Source organism: Mytilus californianus, unplaced genomic scaffold, assembly GCF_021869535.1.
Source record: "Mytilus californianus isolate M0D057914Y unplaced genomic scaffold, xbMytCali1.0.p SCAF_7, whole genome shotgun sequence".
Taxonomy (NCBI): domain Eukaryota; kingdom Metazoa; phylum Mollusca; class Bivalvia; order Mytilida; family Mytilidae; genus Mytilus; species Mytilus californianus.
The window spans coordinates 98,241,695-98,262,032 of record NW_026262723.1 but is presented as its reverse complement, the minus strand read 5'-3'; the positions used below and the strand labels follow the sequence as shown (position 1 = coordinate 98,262,032).

The window sequence follows — 20,338 nt, the reverse complement described above, 5'->3', positions numbered from 1 at the left end:
AATGATAAGGAAAAAAAATAGAATCAACAGAAAGGCTAAAAAATATAATAACCAATCGGATTGGTCAAAATTTAAGAAAATACGAAATGAAGTTACCAGTTTAATAAGAAAATCAAAGGATGATTATAACAACAATTTAATTAAAAAAATCATGAACAGTAACCCGTCCACTACTAATTGGTGGAAAACGGTCAAACAAATATCCGGATTAAAAACAAACGACGCAAGTATACCTCCATTAATGGTTAATAACAACTTAATATTTGATGAAATCGAAAAGGCAAATGAATTTAATCGATTTTTTTCTTCCCAGTCAAATATTGATGATTCAAGTGCTATGTTACCTGAAGAACTTCATACTATTAGTGATGACATTAGTTATATAGAACTTACGGTTACTGAAGTTGAAGATATATTGAAAATTGTTAATCCCACAAAAGCTTCTGGCCCAGACCTCATAAGTCCCAAATTGTTAAAAGAAGCATCTTCTGTTTTGAAGTATCCACTATGTAAGCTATTTAACTTATCGTTAAGTACGTCTACTTTTCCAGATCAATGGAAAAGAGCAAATGTTACCCCAGTTTATAAAAATAGTAAACCGAATGACGTTAAAAACTATAGACCTATTTCCTTGTTGAGTGTAATTTCAAAGTGTATGGAACGTTGTGTATATAAACATGTTTACAATCACTTTAAGCGTAATAATATTTTAACGAAAAATCAGTCAGGCTTTACACGGGGGGATTCAGCGGTTAATCAATTAATTAACATTTCAAATGATTTTGGGAAGGCTTTAGATAGCGGTAAAGAAATAAGGGTAGTATTCTGTGATATAAGTAAAGCGTTTGATCGAGTCTGGCATAAGGGACTGCTATTTAAACTTCAACAAGCGGGCATATCGGGTTCTTTACTAAGGTGGTTTGAAAATTATCTTACAAATAGAGTCCAGCGGGTGGTTATTAACGGTTCAAGTTCCGAATGGTTACCTGTAAATGCAGGCGTCCCACAAGGGTCCATTCTGGGCCCTCTCCTTTTTTTGATATTTATAAACGATATAATAGAAGACATTCAAGCTCAAATTAAGCTATTCGCAGATGACACTTCATTGTATATTATGGTTGACAATCCAACAGAAACAGCTACAATTTTAAATAACGATCTAGATAAGATTTATAATTGGTCAAAAAAATGGCTTGTGAATTTTAATGCCCAAAAAACTGAAAGTATGATAATTTCAAAAAAAATAAATAGACCCTTTCATCCTCCATTAAATATGAATACCCAAGAGCTACAAACAGTAAGTAAACACAAACATCTAGGTGTCTTTTTTTCTAACAACGGATCCTGGAACGACCATATTGAATACATAGTTTCTAAATCTTATAAAAGAATAAATATATTGAGAAAAATGAAAAATGTTCTTGATAGGTTTACACTTGAAAAAATTTACATATCATTTGTTCGCCCAATTCTTGAATATGCCGATGTCGTTTGGGACTCTCAAAATCAGAATTTGATTGCTAAACTTGAAAATATTCAGCTTGACGCAGCGCGTATCGTCACGGGGGGTACTAAACTTACCAGTATAAACAATTTATATGTTGAAACTCGATGGGAAAAATTATCTGAAAGACGACGCAATCATAGATTAATTCATTATCACAAAATTTTGAATAATAAAACCCCAGAGTATTTAAGAGACTTATTGCCCGATTCAGTAGGAAGTAGGCATGATCATAATACAAGACAACGAAATAATATTACACAAGTCAATACTTGGACCCGTTTATATTCTGAATATTTCATCCCAGCAACAACAAAACTATGGAACACTCTTAACTTAAACATAAGAAAATGTGAATCTCTATCATTATTCAAAAAACAAATTAGTACCCAAAATTGTAAGGTCCCAGCGTATTATTATATAGGACATCGTTTTGGTCAAATTCTTCATGCTCGCTTAAGAATGGATTCAAGTTCATTGAATTCTCACCTATTCGTTCGTAATTTGGTAGACTCTCCAAATTGTCGTTGTGGTGATGTAGAAACAAATTCTCACTTCCTGTTATCTTGTCCCATATACACTGATTTAAGACATGAACTATTAGATTCTGTTTCAGTTCTTCCTGTCCAAGTTAACACAAAAACTTTGCTTTTTGGATCAACGGTACTCTCGGATGAGCAAAATAGTCTTTTATTTAGTTTGGTGCAGAAATATATTATTAAAAGTAAACGTTTTAACCCTTGATGTTAATGCTTCATCATTCAATAGAAACCCAAGCATTTCACACCGTATAGATTACAATAATTCATGTTTATTTATTTATTTTTTTTTTTTTTTTTTTTTTTTTTTTTCTCATTAATTATTTTTTTCTTCTTCTTCTTCTTCTTCTTCTTTCACCTTTTTTCATATTGATATATTTATTACAGAGCATGCCAGTATTTATATTTATGTATTGTCCAATAAGTGTATTATTTTTTGTAAAAGGAGACAGATTTGTAAAAGCAAATTGCTTGTTTCTGAATCCTTAATATTATTTCATTTGTATAATATCGTTTAATGTTGATTTATCTGAATAAATATTGTTTAAACCAATACTTTTTTATTTGTTAAATGATAGGATTGTTTTGGCGCATATTTGATTTTCTGTTATTATGTACTTGCACATGTAAATGTCTCTATGAAATTAAAACAGTAAAAGAAGAAGTTATACATTTCACAGACTTATATACGACTCTTACCGTCTTCTTGCAGATCCAGTATAATGTTGTTAACTTCTGTTACTAGATCAGTATCAGTCTCTAGTGGAAATCCTATTCCGTATCCAGTCATAGCGTAGGACTGCCCTACTGTTCTTAAGTCACAATCCGGATCAATGCCTACTTGATATTCCAATGGAGTTGCATCATAAATGAAAGCGTTGATGTCCCTATTAAATGTGGAAATAGCTTTTGATAAATTTTATTTAATCAAATGTGGACATATATCTAATAGTGAATTTATTCAATTTTTGCAATATGATACATTTTTCTATTAGCTAAATTAAAAAAAAGCATGCACTTTACTGTGCGTATTTGTCTTTACAGACATTTTCATATGACATAACAGATACACATGTACATGCAATCAGACAATCACATAATAAAATGAACATACATTTGCTTCTAGGGCAGTAATGAAATGAAGATATACTGTATTGGCCATGATATTAATGGAAGTAACTTAAATTTTGATCTTGGCGATATTTTATTTTAGTATAGCAAAGTGTTATTCAAATCAATTATTTCTGGTTAAAAATCATACAAAAGTGATTGTTTTCAATTTTTCAAGAGTATGTAAATAAACATATTCAAAACATCAGTAATAAACAATGATGTTGTCATTCCAACTTTTAGTCATGCCAAATGTTTGCCTCTCAGTGTACCTGAACATATTCATCGTTATCCAAATACGTATGCCCAATTATTATTGATAATCACATTACTCTGCAGTTTTCTCTTCAAAACTTAACGTAACATGCATACCAATTTCCATTTATTTCAAAATTATGTCATAAAGATTTATTTCAGTAATCTAAATGACGATTATGCTGAAGGGGTCTTTTGTAGTAATACCTGTGTGTCAATTTATTGAAGATATATTAACCTGTTTACATGGTTGTACCTTAAATATACTAAAGCTATGTGTTATAAATGCGGAAATGATAAAATGTGAAATGCAACAATTTATATAACTGTATCCACTTACTGTCTTTTCAGAGCTGCTATAGCCTCTGGAACTGATGGTTGCATGTATTGGTACATATATTTGTACATTCCTGGTCTTGTTTCACGTAGATTTTCTTCTGTGCTTCCATTAGGAACAGTGGCAAATTTAAATGGACGAGGTTTATGTTTATACGGATTTGTTAGCTGTTAAAATGTAAGATAAAAATAATAATTAATTTTACTATAACACATCACAGATAAGTTTACTCTCTGAAAAAAAAAGATTTGTTTTCAATCAAAGATTATTTTGTGTTCAAAATAATATTTTTAACCTGACTAAAGTACAAAGTTAATAACAAGTTAAGACAATTAGTACTTATCTAAGTAATGAAAGCTATCATATAAATGAAATAACTTACTCGCCAGTCTTGTATCCCTGATAAATCATAGTAGCTTTCTTTTGTTATCATGAAGGCTGCTAGGTTTGCTGTGTAACTTGCAAGGAAAACCAAGGCAAACAAAGCCCATACATTTCCAAGAAAACGGCTCGATACACCACGTGGGTTATCAGCTGACACGGCTGCACCAAACAACATAGCCCATATTAACCAGAAAGACCGGAAAAGGGAAAACTTGTGTTCTGTCCAAAAAGATATTAATGCATAGATTATAATTATTGAAATTTTACTGCATATTTTTTTTTTTTGGGGGGGGGGGGGGGGGGGGGGGCATTTTTGGGGTAAAAATAAATGTATTTTTCTTATTGTAGTCCGCTAGATCTTTTTAATTGATGAGTAATCAAATGCAAATGTAATCATATTTTCACGGAAAATCTCTTTATTTGTGATCAAATTTTAGTTAAAAGTATAATTTATGATTCCTATGTCCTTGTTATAACATAATTTTAGTAATGAAAATAATATGTTCATTGAATTACGAGACTTCACTGCAAACACCCACATATCAAACCAACAGATCATCTTCAAGGAACGAAAATTAACAATAGGAAAGAAAAGTCCCGTAAATATAATTTTTGGTATGAAATTATCATGTACAATTATAATACCAAGGTCTACATTGGGCATCGGTCATTATTTATGTTTGGATTAGTGAGAATGTGGTCAGGCGAATAAATTTCATGTGTATATAGAAAAAAAACTAGATTGTTTACAATGAATGAATATAACATCTAAATGTTTACTTGCAATGTAAAAAAAAATATCTGTCAAGTTGTGTTTTGATAGTTTTACGAAGTATTCATACAAGAAGAAAATAAATATGCAAATAGAGGGTCGCAGTTTGTTCCCATCGGAATACCAATTACTTTTGTATACTTTATCTCTAAAACGAACATACATATTATCAAGCAAAACAACTAATGGCTTCAATCATTTCTTTGTATATCCAATTTGTTCATTTTTGTGAAGGGGCCATGGAGACCTAGTGGACAGAGTAGTAGTTTATAAACAGTGACATCTAGCCTGTCAAAACTGAGGTTGTAAGTTCGAACCCCGCTCATGGCAATATGTGTATTGATCTTAATTGACTAGGAATGCCAGTTTTCCTGCCGAAGGTTGGTTGTTCTCTCTGGGTACTCCGGCTAGGACCGACTTCATAGCTCTACCATTAAAAACTTAGCAACCATCATGTTATCAATTGTGCTGAAAACTTCTCTTTTATAAGATTGCGTGGTTGTGTGTTATTCATATAACTGTCAATCGATGAAATTGGACCTTCAGAGGATCGTCTTCATATCCAAGACTAGCAAGAACTAATGTGGTAATTTTTTATTTTTTTTATCTTTGTAACATCTATATTTATTAATAATATAATTATTACTCACACGAAAACTACATAACAGTAGAAGAGGGGTTCAGTTAAAAGTCATTTTAAGAGTTTATTGAAAGCTGACCTTTAACCTCAAATTTACCTCGTAGTTACCTCGCATTGGTGTTTTGCCTTGATCCAAACCAGCTGGACTTAACCATTCAAATATGAAAATAGAAGCACCAATAGAGTGGACGCTGAATACTAAAATAAGACACCAAGCTGGATAATCGTATGGCTCTGAAATCAATCAAATAAAACTTTCTGTAGTCTATGATACAGATTTACAATTTATTTAAAAACATTATATCAAAGTTAAAATAATGTAATAACTGAAAGTTGTCCATTTTCTTACAATGAAAACACTCAATCTTTTATCAATTACTGCAGAAAATGATGATTGACGGAAATATAATCAATGACATAACGAGCAAAGTAATTGGAGTTTTTCTATGGAGTAAATATGCTTTATCACAACCTATTACAGTGAATAAATAATGCAAGGCCTTTATAATAGACCTCAAATTATTGCAAAAAGAGTTTCCGGACACTCTTGACATTTGACTTTTTCCTTTAAAGTTTATCTTATGACCTTCGCGAGGATTTAACGCTCATTTTATTATCATGTATGTAAGTATATACAAGTACCTAATACAGCAGTGGCAGATATGGCTCCTTTGGTTAATGATACAATAATTGTAGTTCCGGTTTCCAGGAAAGGCATGGAAAACATTGCGGCTTCACTTCGTCTGGGTGTAATTTGCATTGAAGTGACAACCATATCTGCTTCTCCGTTCATCAATAGTTCGATAAGACCGTTCCATTCTCCCGTTACCTAAAATAAGCAGAAAGTGAAAGCATTTTAAAATTTGATATGTCATTATTTCATTTGTTTTGCTATCTAATATTAACATTTTGAACAAGAAAAGTAATGTACGTATTTACATTTCACATATGTAAGAACATAAATACGTTAAGCAATCCTTAAAGAGTAACACACAAATCGTTTCAATTGTATTCTTCTCGTCATTATGGCGAAAATTGCACAAAGAGTACCAAAAGTTGGGTAAAAATTATACTTAATAAAACATTTCTGAAAGGAAGGAAGGTTCTTCCGATAAAGTATAACGTTTGATTTTGTCAGATTTTATGAACTTCCCCTTAAACTAGAAACCAATGAATAATACATAAAAAGGATAAAAAGAATTACAAAAAACACTGGTCAATACAACAGGCCGTAACAGTCACCAACAACCATCTCTTCTTAAAAACACATGGTGCAGATATGCTGACTTGGTAAAAGCACAACATATGGTGAGATTGATAAAAAAAATAAGGTGATGTTGTATGCTTGTAAACGAGAGAACAGTCCAGCATAGCAATGAGCAAACCTCATACCAGATAGAAGGTTATAAAAGCCAAGGGGAGACGTAATTTGAAACAATTAAAAAGAGAAAATCAACGACCAGATATATGACAAACAGTTGATTACTTACACAAACAGAATGTGCCGGGTTTAACATGTGCATGTTTTTGAGCCGCCTTCCTCTCCTAACAGGGCACAGTGGTGTTAGTGTTTATGATGTCTTTCGATACAAAATTTAACATGTTTAACAGAAACATGTTAAATTTTCAGTTATGTCTCAAAATTAATATTCAGAATACAATGTTGTTAATTTGCACAAAATCTGTTTCACTGAACTCTGTTCATTTTGAAAAGTCAAAATTTAAAATCTAGTAGAATCCAGAATCATACTTACTACTGTTTCAGTAATGGATCCTGCCAGAAATTAAGAACAATCAAGAACCCTCCTAGTCCAAATCTGGAATTGCAGTTTTTACTAGTAGATATTGGAAATCCAATTTGTACTAGGAGGCTCTAGATTCTACTAAATTCCAATGTGTACTGTAACATGTAAGTATAATAAAACTTGCTGTTTTGAAATTAACTATTAACTTGAAAAAAAATATACAAATATTATATCTATATACTATACCAAATCTTGAATTCCGAACGTCCTATCTGGAACTTCAAATAAGTTAAAATCGAATTTCATTTTGTCACTAAGAACCAGTAGTAAATCTATGCTCAGTCCTGTACAGCAATTTACAACTGTCCCGTTCTCATATGTTGTGTCGTTTCCACTAAAGAATAGAAAATCATTCAAATAAAAGTCAATTAATATTAAAGAAAAGCGAAAAATCGCAATCTTTTACATCAAGTAAAAACGTATGAAATAGATTTCCGTAAACAAGTCACGTGTTTCTGAAATAAGAAACATTTGGAAGCTTAAACCAATGGTAATTTGATAAAACCGCAAGAAACGTGCTATGGTTAACTTTGACAACTTTAGTTTTAGTTACTTTGTATAATGTTTGATCAAACAATTAACACACACAATTGACAATATTACAAAAAAAAGTGTGGTTTTATTTATTATTGATAACATAATTTATTTTTTAGTTATAGTAAGCTTTGAGCTAGCTATCATTAATCGTGAGCAATCTTAGATTAGTACTTTGTGTCTTTAGTCATCTTGTAAGTTGTGTTTTGTGGTTTGTGTCAATCTGATAAGTCCAGCATTTTTCAACTTATGTATACAGTTTTTTCTTGTGTTGTGATGTTACACTACAGGTTAGAGGAGGACTGGTGATAAGTCTAATTCGGTAGGTCACATTCGGGGAAAACGTGGACGGGAATGTGGTTACGACAATTGGAACATATCCGTCGTCACCTATGAACCAGACATTCCATAAAGGTCAACAAACTCGTGATGGCGTCGGTAAAATTTACGAAGGGATGATTTCAACTTCACCACTTGGAACTCTTACATAAACCAGCTGTTGATTTTCGTGTTTGCATTATCACTACATTTTGTCATGCTATGTTTTTTTTAGCTACATGTGTATATACACGGTTTTGGGTTTTGCTCATTGTTGAAGGCCACACGGTAACCTATAGTTGCTTCTATCGATCCATTAGGTCTCTATTGGATAGATGTCTCATTGCATTGGCAATTTTACAACATCTTCTTATTTTCATATAATCTGATCTGTAAGTCCTCAATTTACACTATGTGTCGAAAATCAGATCAAATTCTACAAGCATAACAACTGTTTTAAAGGACACATCTTATGAATAACAAAGCTGACTCAAATGATGACAATTATCTGTCAATTATGTTATTTGTAATATCTGTCGCCATCTTTGGTATCAGACTGGATCATCCGAAATGATACGGAATAGAAATCACCTATAACTCACTGTTCAGTAGCGTTGTATACCACCCTACATTTTGTAGCAGGATAATTACATTTCCCTGTAAGAACATCTGTGGGTCTGTACATCACATATGGTGCTTCATTCAAAGTTGCAATATTGAAAAATCGGCGAGCTGGTCGGCCGAGTGGAGGAAACGGTTGATTTCCAGGCCATGTGATACTGTTGAGTTCTATTGACGGTTTTATTTCTGATCCAATTCTTTTCGGAAACCAATCACCGACCTAAAAGTATCAACGATGAATGGTGTTAATAATATAATAGAAACTGAATCTTAGTATACCAAGCATGAATTGAAAAAATCGTTATTTTTGAATATGCTAATTTGAGTAAGTGTCAAATTAAAAAAAGGGTTTTTTTTTGGTTCGTTTTATTTAAAGCGGAAAGTGCTAAAATGAAAGAAAATTCAATTGACTGACTTTTCCCCAATATAGTTTTATAGTAAATAATAATAGCAATAGTAGTAAATTGATTTATTTATTTAAGTGTAAATATGGTTGAAGAAACACCAGACAATTGTTATATTTTCTAGAAGAACCTTGCAGATAGTTTAAAAAGTATAAACCAAGTCAACTAATACTTGCGATGTTGCTGTGCTGAAGGTCAAGGATTACAGTTATCGTCAAACCTAAAGTCCCTAGCGTGGACAGTATATTACTTGCACCTTCTTTTTATACAGAATTTATTTCTTCATGTTTTATGCATACAATAGCAAGATGGGGAAGGGGATGATCTGTAAAACATATTTGTAAGGATGAGTAGTGATTTTGGTCTAATGGAAAAGTCAAAGAATAAGTACATCTGAAGCTGTCAAACTGAATTAAAGATCCCTTAATATAAAATTGTCCATATTAGTTAGAGTAGGTAGACTTTTTTTTATCATTTAGTTATAATTTGCCCCAAAAATAGTATACTACATTTTAAAAATATTAAATGAAAATGAAGGTGGGATTGTTTTTTTAATTTGCATTGATTGTTCTCAAGAAATGTAATACAAAATATCTGTGTTCTCAGGTCTGATAACAGGCACGACAATAACTGTATTATAATTCTTTAAAAGTTTTTATTCTGAAACCAAATGGGCGATTCAGTGTAACAGTGTAGGATAAATCGTGATTATTTTACTGTCATTATAACACGAAAGATTAGATGACAAAGATTCAACAAAATACGTTGCAATCCATGTGTGCAATACAAACTTGCATTAGTCTCTAGTTTCCCATGCCATTATTATATTGGATTTCCTTTTAATAACTAACCAGGAAATACGTGGTATTAAAGCTGAGACCATAGCAGACATAACCATAAATTTATAAGTTGGAATCTTTTATAAAGATGGTACTGAAGTTTTTGAATGAACATTATCATATATCTTATTTCCACCAATAAATTAAACAAAACGAAAAGGTTTATGTTATGTACTTGTATCATAGTATAAAGCTTGTTTCCATATAATCTGAACAGAAACATAAATCAATATAGCAACATGACGTAAATAAAAGCAAAATGAATTCTAAATGAAGCAATGGAAGACCCTGTATTGGTTTTTTTTAGGTATTACTCCCAATGTTTTTTTTTTTTTTATATCATTTACTTTGAGAGAGCCACATGATGGCTAGAAAGGTAACATGCGAAAAACCTCAATACAAGACAAAATAACCAAACAAACACGACAACACTTATTCGAAATAAATACACAAAGGTGGCGATCATAAATAACAAGTCGAAGATAGAGGGACAACATCATGGCCAAAAGTAAAACGAAAACAAGAAATCAACGGTCCGCAACCTAAAGAATAAGAAACAGCACAAACAGCACGATCCGCACAAAAAACCATGTGTAAAATAAGGTGCTCCGGAAGGGCAATATAAAATTGAGAATGGAAAAGGCGAATGTGTCAAAGAGACAACAACCCGACCAAAGAGCAGAAAACAGCCCAAGGCCACTAATGGGTCTTCAATATAGCGAGTAATCCCGCAATCGGAGTCAGGCTTCAGCTGGCCCCTAAACAATAATGTATACTAATTCAGCGAAAATGGACGTAACACTAAACTCCGAAACATATAAATGAGCCAAAATTAAAAAAAAGCATACAATACTAACAAAGGCTAGAGGTTCCTGACTTGGGACAAGCGCAAAAGTGCGTCGAGGTTAAATAGTTTTGTGAAATATCAAACCTCCGGTATACCTTTAGCCAATGTAGAATAAACCAACACACAGCAATATTCACAATAAAACTCAGTTTAAAAGAAGCCCGAGTCCGATGTGAGAATAGGTAACATAAGAAACTAAGCAAAATGGCAAGGATATATATATACTTGTGAATTTGAAGGATGTCTGGTTTTTATTAATATTCTTACCTTCACCCATCTTTTCCTTACTCTCGTTCTTTCCGCTTTCTCCTGTGTGTTAAGTATGTTTAAAGATGTGTATTGATTTAATCCATTTTCGGTGAATTCAACAGAAGAAGTCCGATCCTTTAGTCTTATCTTAAGCATTTCACTGAAATTAAGCAGAAGTAGAACTGAAAAACATTATATAAATCACACACATAACTTAGAGGGTGATAGAGCAGATTGTTACTCAGAGAAAACATTGTCAACCGAGGTGAGGGGTATAAATCTGCTCAATCACCCTCTCGGCTATGTGTTAGTTAATTTATTAGACTGAATGTTTTTGGAGGTGTTCGTGTTGCTCAGTCCTTAGTTTTCTATGTTGTGTTTTGTGTACTGTTGTTTGTCTGTTGGTCTTTTTCTTTTTTAGCCATGGCGTTGTCAGTTTATTTTCTACTTATGAGTTTGAATGTCCCTTTGGTATCTTTCGCCTTTCTTTTTCTATCTGTATTGTCTTTTAAATTTTACTTGAAAGTACTTAATTATGACGCCATGTACATACAAATGTCACAGCTATTAGAAACACAACAAAAGTGAAGCAAGATGTATTTTTTTTGGAATGTCTATGAAAAAGTTCTTAGATCAAAACGTAGAATTAGCATTGTCTTTAAAATTATTGATGTAAATTCACTTTTTTGTCCTACAGATTATTGATTTTTGATTGGTCTGCAAGATAGGGCTGAGCCATCGGATAGAGTAAATTATCTCCTTTGTATTAGCCAAACATAATCTGGCATTTTAACGTGAAGTATAATAAATATTTTTATCTAACTAAGATTGTTTAATTTGTTTCGACATGTTGATCAATGACAATAATACAAAATATGTAGCAATATCTATATTGTTAAGAATATAAACTACTTATTTTGAATACTCTAAGTAATAGTGGCTTATCGATGTTTAAACTCGATTTTTTTAATACAAAAATCAAGATAAAACAAAAAATGATAAAATTGGATGATCTATAAATGCACGAGACAGGGAAAACATTTCCTGCTATGCTTATATCACAGGTCATGGGAAAATCCGTCAAAATGTCCCATTAGGGAATAGGACAGAATCGGTTAGTTTACAAATCAGATGAATGGTATGGTAGTAAAGGCCTAAGAGCGCGAAAACATGTCGCCTGTGAGTTTCGATACAGACATATCGTATCGGTCAAATAATTCTTGATGATGACCGTAAAACTTATGTAGTACCATCTTCAGTCTTTTTTACTCATAACCACACTCGAGCAGTTTTTGTGTCAGGAGCACCCCTGTTAATGATTCCGTGTAATGTGACAATGCGCTTACGTAACGAATAAAGTGAGACATTTAAATGCAATACGTTAGGACAGAGGGTATGTTACAGCTGAAAAATGAGAAGTTGACAATATTAAGACGAAAGTCGTCACAATTGTCATGTATCCTAGTTAAAAGTCTTCAAACCGTGATATAATAGAGAAACAGAGCCAGATATGAAGCAGACTTTCTAGTTATGATAGTATTTTCATGTTCAGTAGGGTATTTTATAAGTGAGTACTCATTGTAACATGATTCCGAAACGCCGTTTAAAAGTAACTCAGGATCATTTTAAATTGTTATAGACAGAAATATTCATCATTACATTTTCGTTGATTTAGATAATGAATTACTTTTAATATATTTAACTTATCTAAATAAATTCGAATCAGAATTTTGAAATGTAATTACTTATAAACTTCTTGTCCATCCTCCCATTTAGATGAATTATTTAAATCTGGAAACAAGTTCAAAGAAGTTCTACTGGACAACTTTAACATTGCTGTACTCCATACTCTTACTGAATCACTGATTGCATCTTTGATGATTTCTACTGTCTTAGGAGGAGGGTATTCCTCTTCATGTGTTAATCCTAAAATTGAGTCAAATTTTATAGTTTGTTCATACATATAATTTAGACGAATTATATATATATATATATATATATATATATATAAACAAGTCTAAATTGAAAACAACGTTCAAACCTATGATTGCGTTGGATAAAAACCGCAATTTTTATACGTGTGCATGCAAAACAAATTTCTTGTTAGAGGGGTCTAAATACAGCACAAACAACATTTTCCAAAAGACCAAAAAAGTGAAAAAGTATATTTTAACAAAACGCATTTGACTAACAGGTCGAACAACAAATGTTCTTAAATCCTGCTGACTGCCATTGGCGATTGCCAAATAAACGGATCACAAGGTGTAATAAATGGATCTTAACTTTAAATTTAATACCAAACAGAAAACAATAAACTTGCGGCGAAGATGGTATACCGCAAACAAAGGTGCAAATATTTTTTGTACACCATATCCGGATTTCGACAATTAATGTCTCTTCAGTGATGTTAGGAATCAAAACGGTTATTGGAAGGCCACATAATTTACCTCAATTTGGGATAGACTCTTGAATTTTGAGGAGTCAAAATAGGATGAACGGATCATATTAACCCGAAGGCAAATATAATACAAGCCCAAACGAAAAAATATAAACAAGTCTAAATTGAAAACAACGTTCAAACCTATGATTGCGTTGGATAAAAACCGCAATTATTATACGTGTGCATGCAAAACAAATTTCTTGTTAGAGGGGTCTAAATACAGCACAAACAACATTTTCCAAAAGACCAAAAAAGTGAAAAAGTATATTTTAACAAAACGCATTTGACTAACAGGTCGAACAACAAATGTTCTTAAATCCTGCTGACTGCCATTGGCGATTGCCAAATAAACGGATCACAAGGTGTAATAAATGGATCTTAACTTTAAATTTAATACCAAACAGAAAACAATAAACTTGCGGCGAAGATGGTATACCGCAAACAAAGGTGCAAATATTTTTTGTACACCATATCCGGATTTCGACAATTAATGTCTCTTCAGTGATGTTAGGAATCAAAACGGTTATTGGAAGGCCACATAATTTACCTCAATTTGGGATATATATATATATATGTGTGTGTGTGTGTGTGTGTATAAAACATTCTCAAAATTGAAATCCTTAAAAACATATCACCATACAATAAAGGGTTTGATCTGCAATTTTCACCTTTAACTGATCATGATGGCTTTGATTTGAAACTTTTCGGATAATTACAGTTTAGATAATAATGTTAGCTGACGAAATATATGCGTCACCTATCTAGATGGATAAAATCCTGAATAACGTCTCAGCAGTGCTGATAAAACACTAATACATTCTCAATCTATTTCTATTTTTAAAAGACTTAAATGTAAAGAGTTGGCGTTATATCGTTAAAAATTTCAACATTTTGTTACAACCAAAATAACAATTATTAAGGAAATATCTTACATCTAGTCAATGATTGATAGTTTTTTTAATCTATATTTTCAATTACTGTTTTATGTATTTAATGCAATAATGTCCAGGTGAGAGAGAAATACTATTATCAACGAAACCAGACTAATAATCTTAGACTCACAGTGTTCTGAACGATTTTAACAATTTATGCAAGGTAAATTTACACAAAACCTTTCATTGTATGAATGACGTGTCATGTGAGCGCAGTGGTGCCGACTACTGGTCTGGTTGCACAATCGGGGACAAAATACCACCCAGCAGTGACATTAACCCAGTGGCTGTAAAACACCTTAACCAAGATACCAGGATTATAATTTAGTACACTAGACGCGCGTTCATTTTTACATAAGACTCATCAGTGGTACTCGAATCAAAATAGACGGAAATCTAAACCAATAACGAAGTTGAAGAGTGAAATTGTTTCCGTATGATGACTTTTACTTAAGTAGATTTGTCTTTCATTTGAGTAGTTTTTGTTACAACACCCAACTTTGTTAAAGCAGACATTGAGAAAAATAACATAGAACTGACCAATTGCAATTATTGTTCTATTTGGCAAGCGCGAGAAATTATATAATATGGCCGTTTCAGTAATCAAATGTCAATCAGGATGTCCCAATGTAATTAAAAGCACACTTTGAGATAACATTTAATACTAGTAGGAGAATCATTTTCGAAACGCAGAATGTTCTTTCCAAAAAGAGCAAAAAAGAAATATTTCGAAAACCTAATTTATCAACATTCAGAGGGTCAATTTTGTATGATAGAAGAATAGTTACTGTCCCAAGTCAGGAACCTTTGGTCTTTGTTAGTCTTGTACGTTTTTTTTTATTTTGGTTCATCTACATGTTTCGGAGTTAAGTGTGACGTCCATTTTCTCTGAACTAGTACACATTTTTGTTTAGGGGCCAGATGAAACCCGCCTCCGGGTGCGGGATTTTCTCGCTGTGTTGAAGACCCATTGGTGGGCTAGGTCTGTTTTCTGCCCTTTGGTCGGGTTGTTGTCTCTTTGACACATTCCCCGTTTCCATTCTCAATTTTTTACTATCATTTGCCAGTTTAAACACTAAAAAATCGATATTATCACTTGACTGAACTTTTAATGTAATTTTTATTTTGTGTAATAAGACAAAAGAAAAATTTGTCATAAGATTCAACCACAACTTGATTTTGTCTATGATATTCTTCTCTGAATAAGAATTTTAATCAGGATGTATGTCAATTGAATTAATAACAGGCACTTGGCTCTGCAGGAACACACATTTTAATCTAAAAATATAAATAAAATTGAGAATGAAAATGGGGAATGTGTCAAAGGGACAACAACCCGACCGAAGAGTAGAAAACAGTCAAAGGCCACCAATGGGTCTTCAATACAGCGAGAAAAATCCCGCACCCGGATGCGGGCTTCATCTGGCCCCTAAACAAAAATGTTTACCAGTTCAATGAAAACGGACGTCACACTCAACTCAAAAACATATGAATTAACTAAAATTAAAAAACATATTAGACTAACCAAGGACAACCATCCCCCTTACCTCTAGCCAATGTAGAGCTAACAAACACACAGCAATACGCACAGTAAAACACAGTTTAAAAGAAGTCCGAGTCCGATGTCAGAAAAGGTAACAAAAGAAACTAAGCAAAATGACAATGATACATAAATTAACAAAGTTACTGACATGCCAGCTCCAGACGTCAATTAAACTGTTTGAAAGATTATGACTGTCTTCATCATATGAAAATCAAGCACAATCCCTCCCGTTAGGGGTAAAGTATCATACCATCATAAAATATATGAGAAGAACATAACCCGTATCATACCAACAACTGCTTTGATGTGATTAAGAAATGAATAAGCTAACTTTTCTGAAAATTGTGTACACGATAATGCGATGGTGTCAGTCCAAGTAGACGTACATACTCCCCATGTGTTCAAAATTATATAAATGAGTATTTAACTGCATAAATTGAATCAAACAAAACTGATTATTTTTACACCGAAAAAAAAACCAAGATGCTTTGTTTAAAAATAGAGATGAAAAACGTGAATATGATTGGCTGTGTGGTTTTAGATTAAAGAAAAATGAAAATGCATGTTTTAACCGCAAATACGATAAGTAAGCTGACGTATATTCTCAATGGTAATGTTGTTGTTCAATGATCAAGCGAACAATTGTGTTATTTGAAAAGTGCATAATTCTATTCAAACAAATCATTTCTGAAAAGACACTATATGCCATATTTGAGACACCTCATGATGCTAGATTTTGTGCTGCTTTGGAAATTGGATGTTGTCTTACTGGCTAAAAGCGATAAAGACGATAAAATCCTATCATATTTTAAACAGCTTTGATAAATTAGCCTTAATATTTCATATATATTCCTTTTTAATGTCCATTTTTAAGTGATACTTAATTTTCAGGCACTGTATAATGACAGATTTTCCACACTGTGTTTCATTAATATTGATTTATGATGGAAATTATTGCCTAGGGTATAGATTTGACAAATAAGATAAATATTTTTACTAAAATATGCACTACTCAAGGATGGCTTTGAATGTCTAATTTCCAGAATTCATTAAGATTTTTTTGCAATTTCATTATACAGAAGAATTCTTGTTTTGTTATGAACCTTCGCTGTAATGACCATAACACAATAACGTAATGGCGGGATACAAAAATACGGAACCACGCCAAACAGTAAAGGTTAATAATATACAAAGACAAATAAAAAGAACACTATAACACGTAATTAAGATGATAAACAACGTCAGTACCTATAATCTATACTTTAAGACCATCATGTATTATTTGTGAAGTTGATACGGAATATTTATCAACATGGTCTTGGTATCTAACTTTTTTAGAAAAAGGACGAGACGTTCTTTGACATAACCCTGGTTCACCAACTTTCTGCTCAGACACTGGTGACGTTTTATAAAGTTTGAGTAGCAGCTGCAAGCTCTTGAATACCGAATAAGTTGGCAAATGTATATCCCATATGCAGGTGAAGTTGGTATACAGCTGCTAAGGTGTGGGAAATTTATAATTTCAAAATCAAAATCGTCATTTATTTTGGCACTGAGATTACCGCTTATGTCAAATTCGAGTTATAAACATAAAACCGAGGCGGAGGAAGTCGTGTCTGTAGTTTCTTTATCCTCTAGTTCTGGAGGATATATTAATGGAATCCAATCAGAAAAGCTTGGATTGTTAATGAAGAGAACATCATCAATATATCTGAATGAGAAATTAAATGATCTGGTTTCTTTAATCTTTTTGTTTTTGAAAAGTGTACGACTCATATGAAAATAAGAAGAGGTCGGCAAGGAGTGGCGCACAGTTCGTTCCCATAAGAATGCCAACATTTGGTTGAAAACGTCTACCTCCAAATTCAACAAATACGTTGTCAATAAGAATCTCCAGCATACTGATCACTTGTTCCTCTTGTAGCATGTTTTACCTTTTTGTTCACTGTTAACAAAATATGCCGTATGGTATCCCAAAGCAATAAATTTATAGCGTATGCTACCATTTTTATGTTGAAAAGCATTGTGGATTATTTCTTTTAGACGATTTTTCAATCTCTCATGGGGAATGGTGGTATACAGGGTTGAAAAATCAAAAGTTTTGACAGAATTAATTTCAGAGAAAGGTCGAGATTTAAAATTATCCAAAAGTTCTTTAGAGTTTTTTAGATTCCACTTATGCTTAATACCACTACGCGAGTTTCACAGTATTTCTGAAGACCTTCTTTCACTGCAGACAGAATTTTTGTCAATCTAATGGACAATTCCTTTGTAGAACTTGCAGATAAGCCGGCAATGTACCGTTGTTTGTACGGAATTTTGTGAAGCTTAAGTATCCATTACAAACAAGGTAAGTCCTCAGATTTGCTGTTCAATGTAATGTTCATTGAAGCCATGAAGGACTTATGATTCGCCAAAATCTCATCCTTGTCAAATGATATGTTTATGTATGTGGGATTATCTGAGAAACATAAAAGCACGAAGACAAATCACGGGGAAAGTAAAGTAAAATAAAAAAAAAATACACAACTACAGCACCTAGAACATGTGAGGTCATCTTGTATTATTTGTGAGGTAGACGCTGAATATTGATCTATTAGGTCTTGGTATTTTCCGATGAACTTTTTAAGAAAAAAAAACGAAACGTTTAACAAAACCCTGGCTCATTAATTTTTTGCTAAGACACCGATGACGTTTTACAAAGTCTGAGTTCCGAGCCACGGCAAGAGTCCTAAAAGGAACATGCTCTACAAAGAGAAATAACGTGAAAACTGTAAAGTAAATACAATGATACACAACGCTAGCATTTAGAGTCTATAACTCAAAACAATCCTGTCTTATTTTGTGAAGTTGACACTGAATATTTATCTTTTAGGTTTTGGTACTTTCTGATTAATCTTTTTTAGAAAAAGGACGATACTTTCTTTGACAAATCTGGCTCATTAATATTTTGCTCAGACATAGATGATCTTTTACAAAGTCTGAGTACCAGCTGCAAGCTCTTGGATATCGTATGAGTCGATTGGGAAATATATACTCCATACGCGGCTGAAGTTGGTATATTGCTGCTAAGGTGAGGAAAATTCATAATTTCAAAATTGAAATCGTCTCGTTTGTCATAGATTCTGGTTCTTAGATGGTCACTGTCAAATTCGAAAATATATGATCAAATATCCCAGGATTAGGAAACTTTCCTTTTGATTTGTTATGTTCGCAACAGTTCCGCTACCAAATAGGGTACATACTGTTTGTTAAAAAATTATCCTACCAAGTACTCCTAAGGGATAAGCATTGTCTGCCATATAAGTCACCAGTCCCATCGCAGATGTTGTTAAAATCCACTGATAATCTTTTGTCGTCAAACCAATACGGGTTGCAGCTTCCATTAATTCTTTTGCATATTTAGTTCTGGAAATATCACAAAACGACAACATAAAAACCGTAAAAAAATATAAACGGGAGAAAATAGCCTTGTAATTAGTCTGTCTTAGTCATTTATCTTTTCAAAGTAAATACACGTTAGAACAACCACGATTAAAAAAAAGGAGCTGAACAGGTTTAACACATTAATGAATATTTAAAAAAAATCTAATATAAAGACAGTGGGATATTTATTTGTATTTTATTATTGCTATGTAACATTATACTTGCAGGTAGTAGTGTTTTCCTAATACGAATTTTCGTTCAGTATTACATTGTCAATCAACTTAATAGAAGCACAGCCATTGTTTCCTTGTTTTTCTGAAGTGTTGATAAGTAACAGAGTTGTCTACTTTTTGTAAGTTATGCAATAAAATGTACGAACTTAATTACCTTTGAAATGTTTTCGATAACTTGATACAATAAATGATTATATCCTGGTAATAATGTTGATCATTTTTAAGCACGTGTGTAGTATGAATAATCTGCAAATTTTTAAAGAGTAACGCCTAGAACTAGTATGTTAGAATTTGTATTACTAATAGTTTTCAAAAGACACTCTTCAGAAAAAAAGCCCAACTTTGAATATGAAAATAGGAATAATAACGATGCAAGGATTTTTTTAACAGATCGAGATGATTACAATTAACGGTTACTGAGTTGGATCCGCTCGCTCAATGTGAAGGGTAGAATGAAAAGTGGAGATGGCTTTTTAGCTAACCTTATGATATGAATGTTAGTGATGGTATTGATACAAACAAATCTACAAATCTACAAATCTAAACATATTGAAATGTATTATCCTATTAAAGGGGATTTTTATAAAAAGAATTGGACAAAAAAAA

The 20,338-nt window shown here is 32.5% G+C and overlaps 1 protein-coding gene across 1 annotated transcript in view; it reads right to left on the bottom strand.

Annotated features, from left to right (window-relative positions):
* Positions 1-20,338, bottom strand: part of LOC127707865 (glutamate receptor ionotropic, NMDA 2B-like) — a 58,151-nt gene that overhangs the window by 3,527 nt on the left and 34,286 nt on the right. Inside the window, exons 5-14 of the mRNA XM_052212610.1 lie at positions 19,342-19,481; positions 12,904-13,084; positions 11,177-11,318; positions 8,801-9,039; positions 7,533-7,680; positions 6,184-6,370; positions 5,650-5,775; positions 4,128-4,348; positions 3,749-3,912; positions 2,743-2,930 (exon numbers count right to left, since the gene is read on the bottom strand). Of these exons, the coding sequence (XP_052068570.1) occupies positions 2,743-2,930; positions 3,749-3,912; positions 4,128-4,348; positions 5,650-5,775; positions 6,184-6,370; positions 7,533-7,680; positions 8,801-9,039; positions 11,177-11,318; positions 12,904-13,084; positions 19,342-19,481 (1,736 nt within the window). The remainder of the gene's footprint in view (positions 1-2,742; positions 2,931-3,748; positions 3,913-4,127; positions 4,349-5,649; positions 5,776-6,183; positions 6,371-7,532; positions 7,681-8,800; positions 9,040-11,176; positions 11,319-12,903; positions 13,085-19,341; positions 19,482-20,338) is intronic.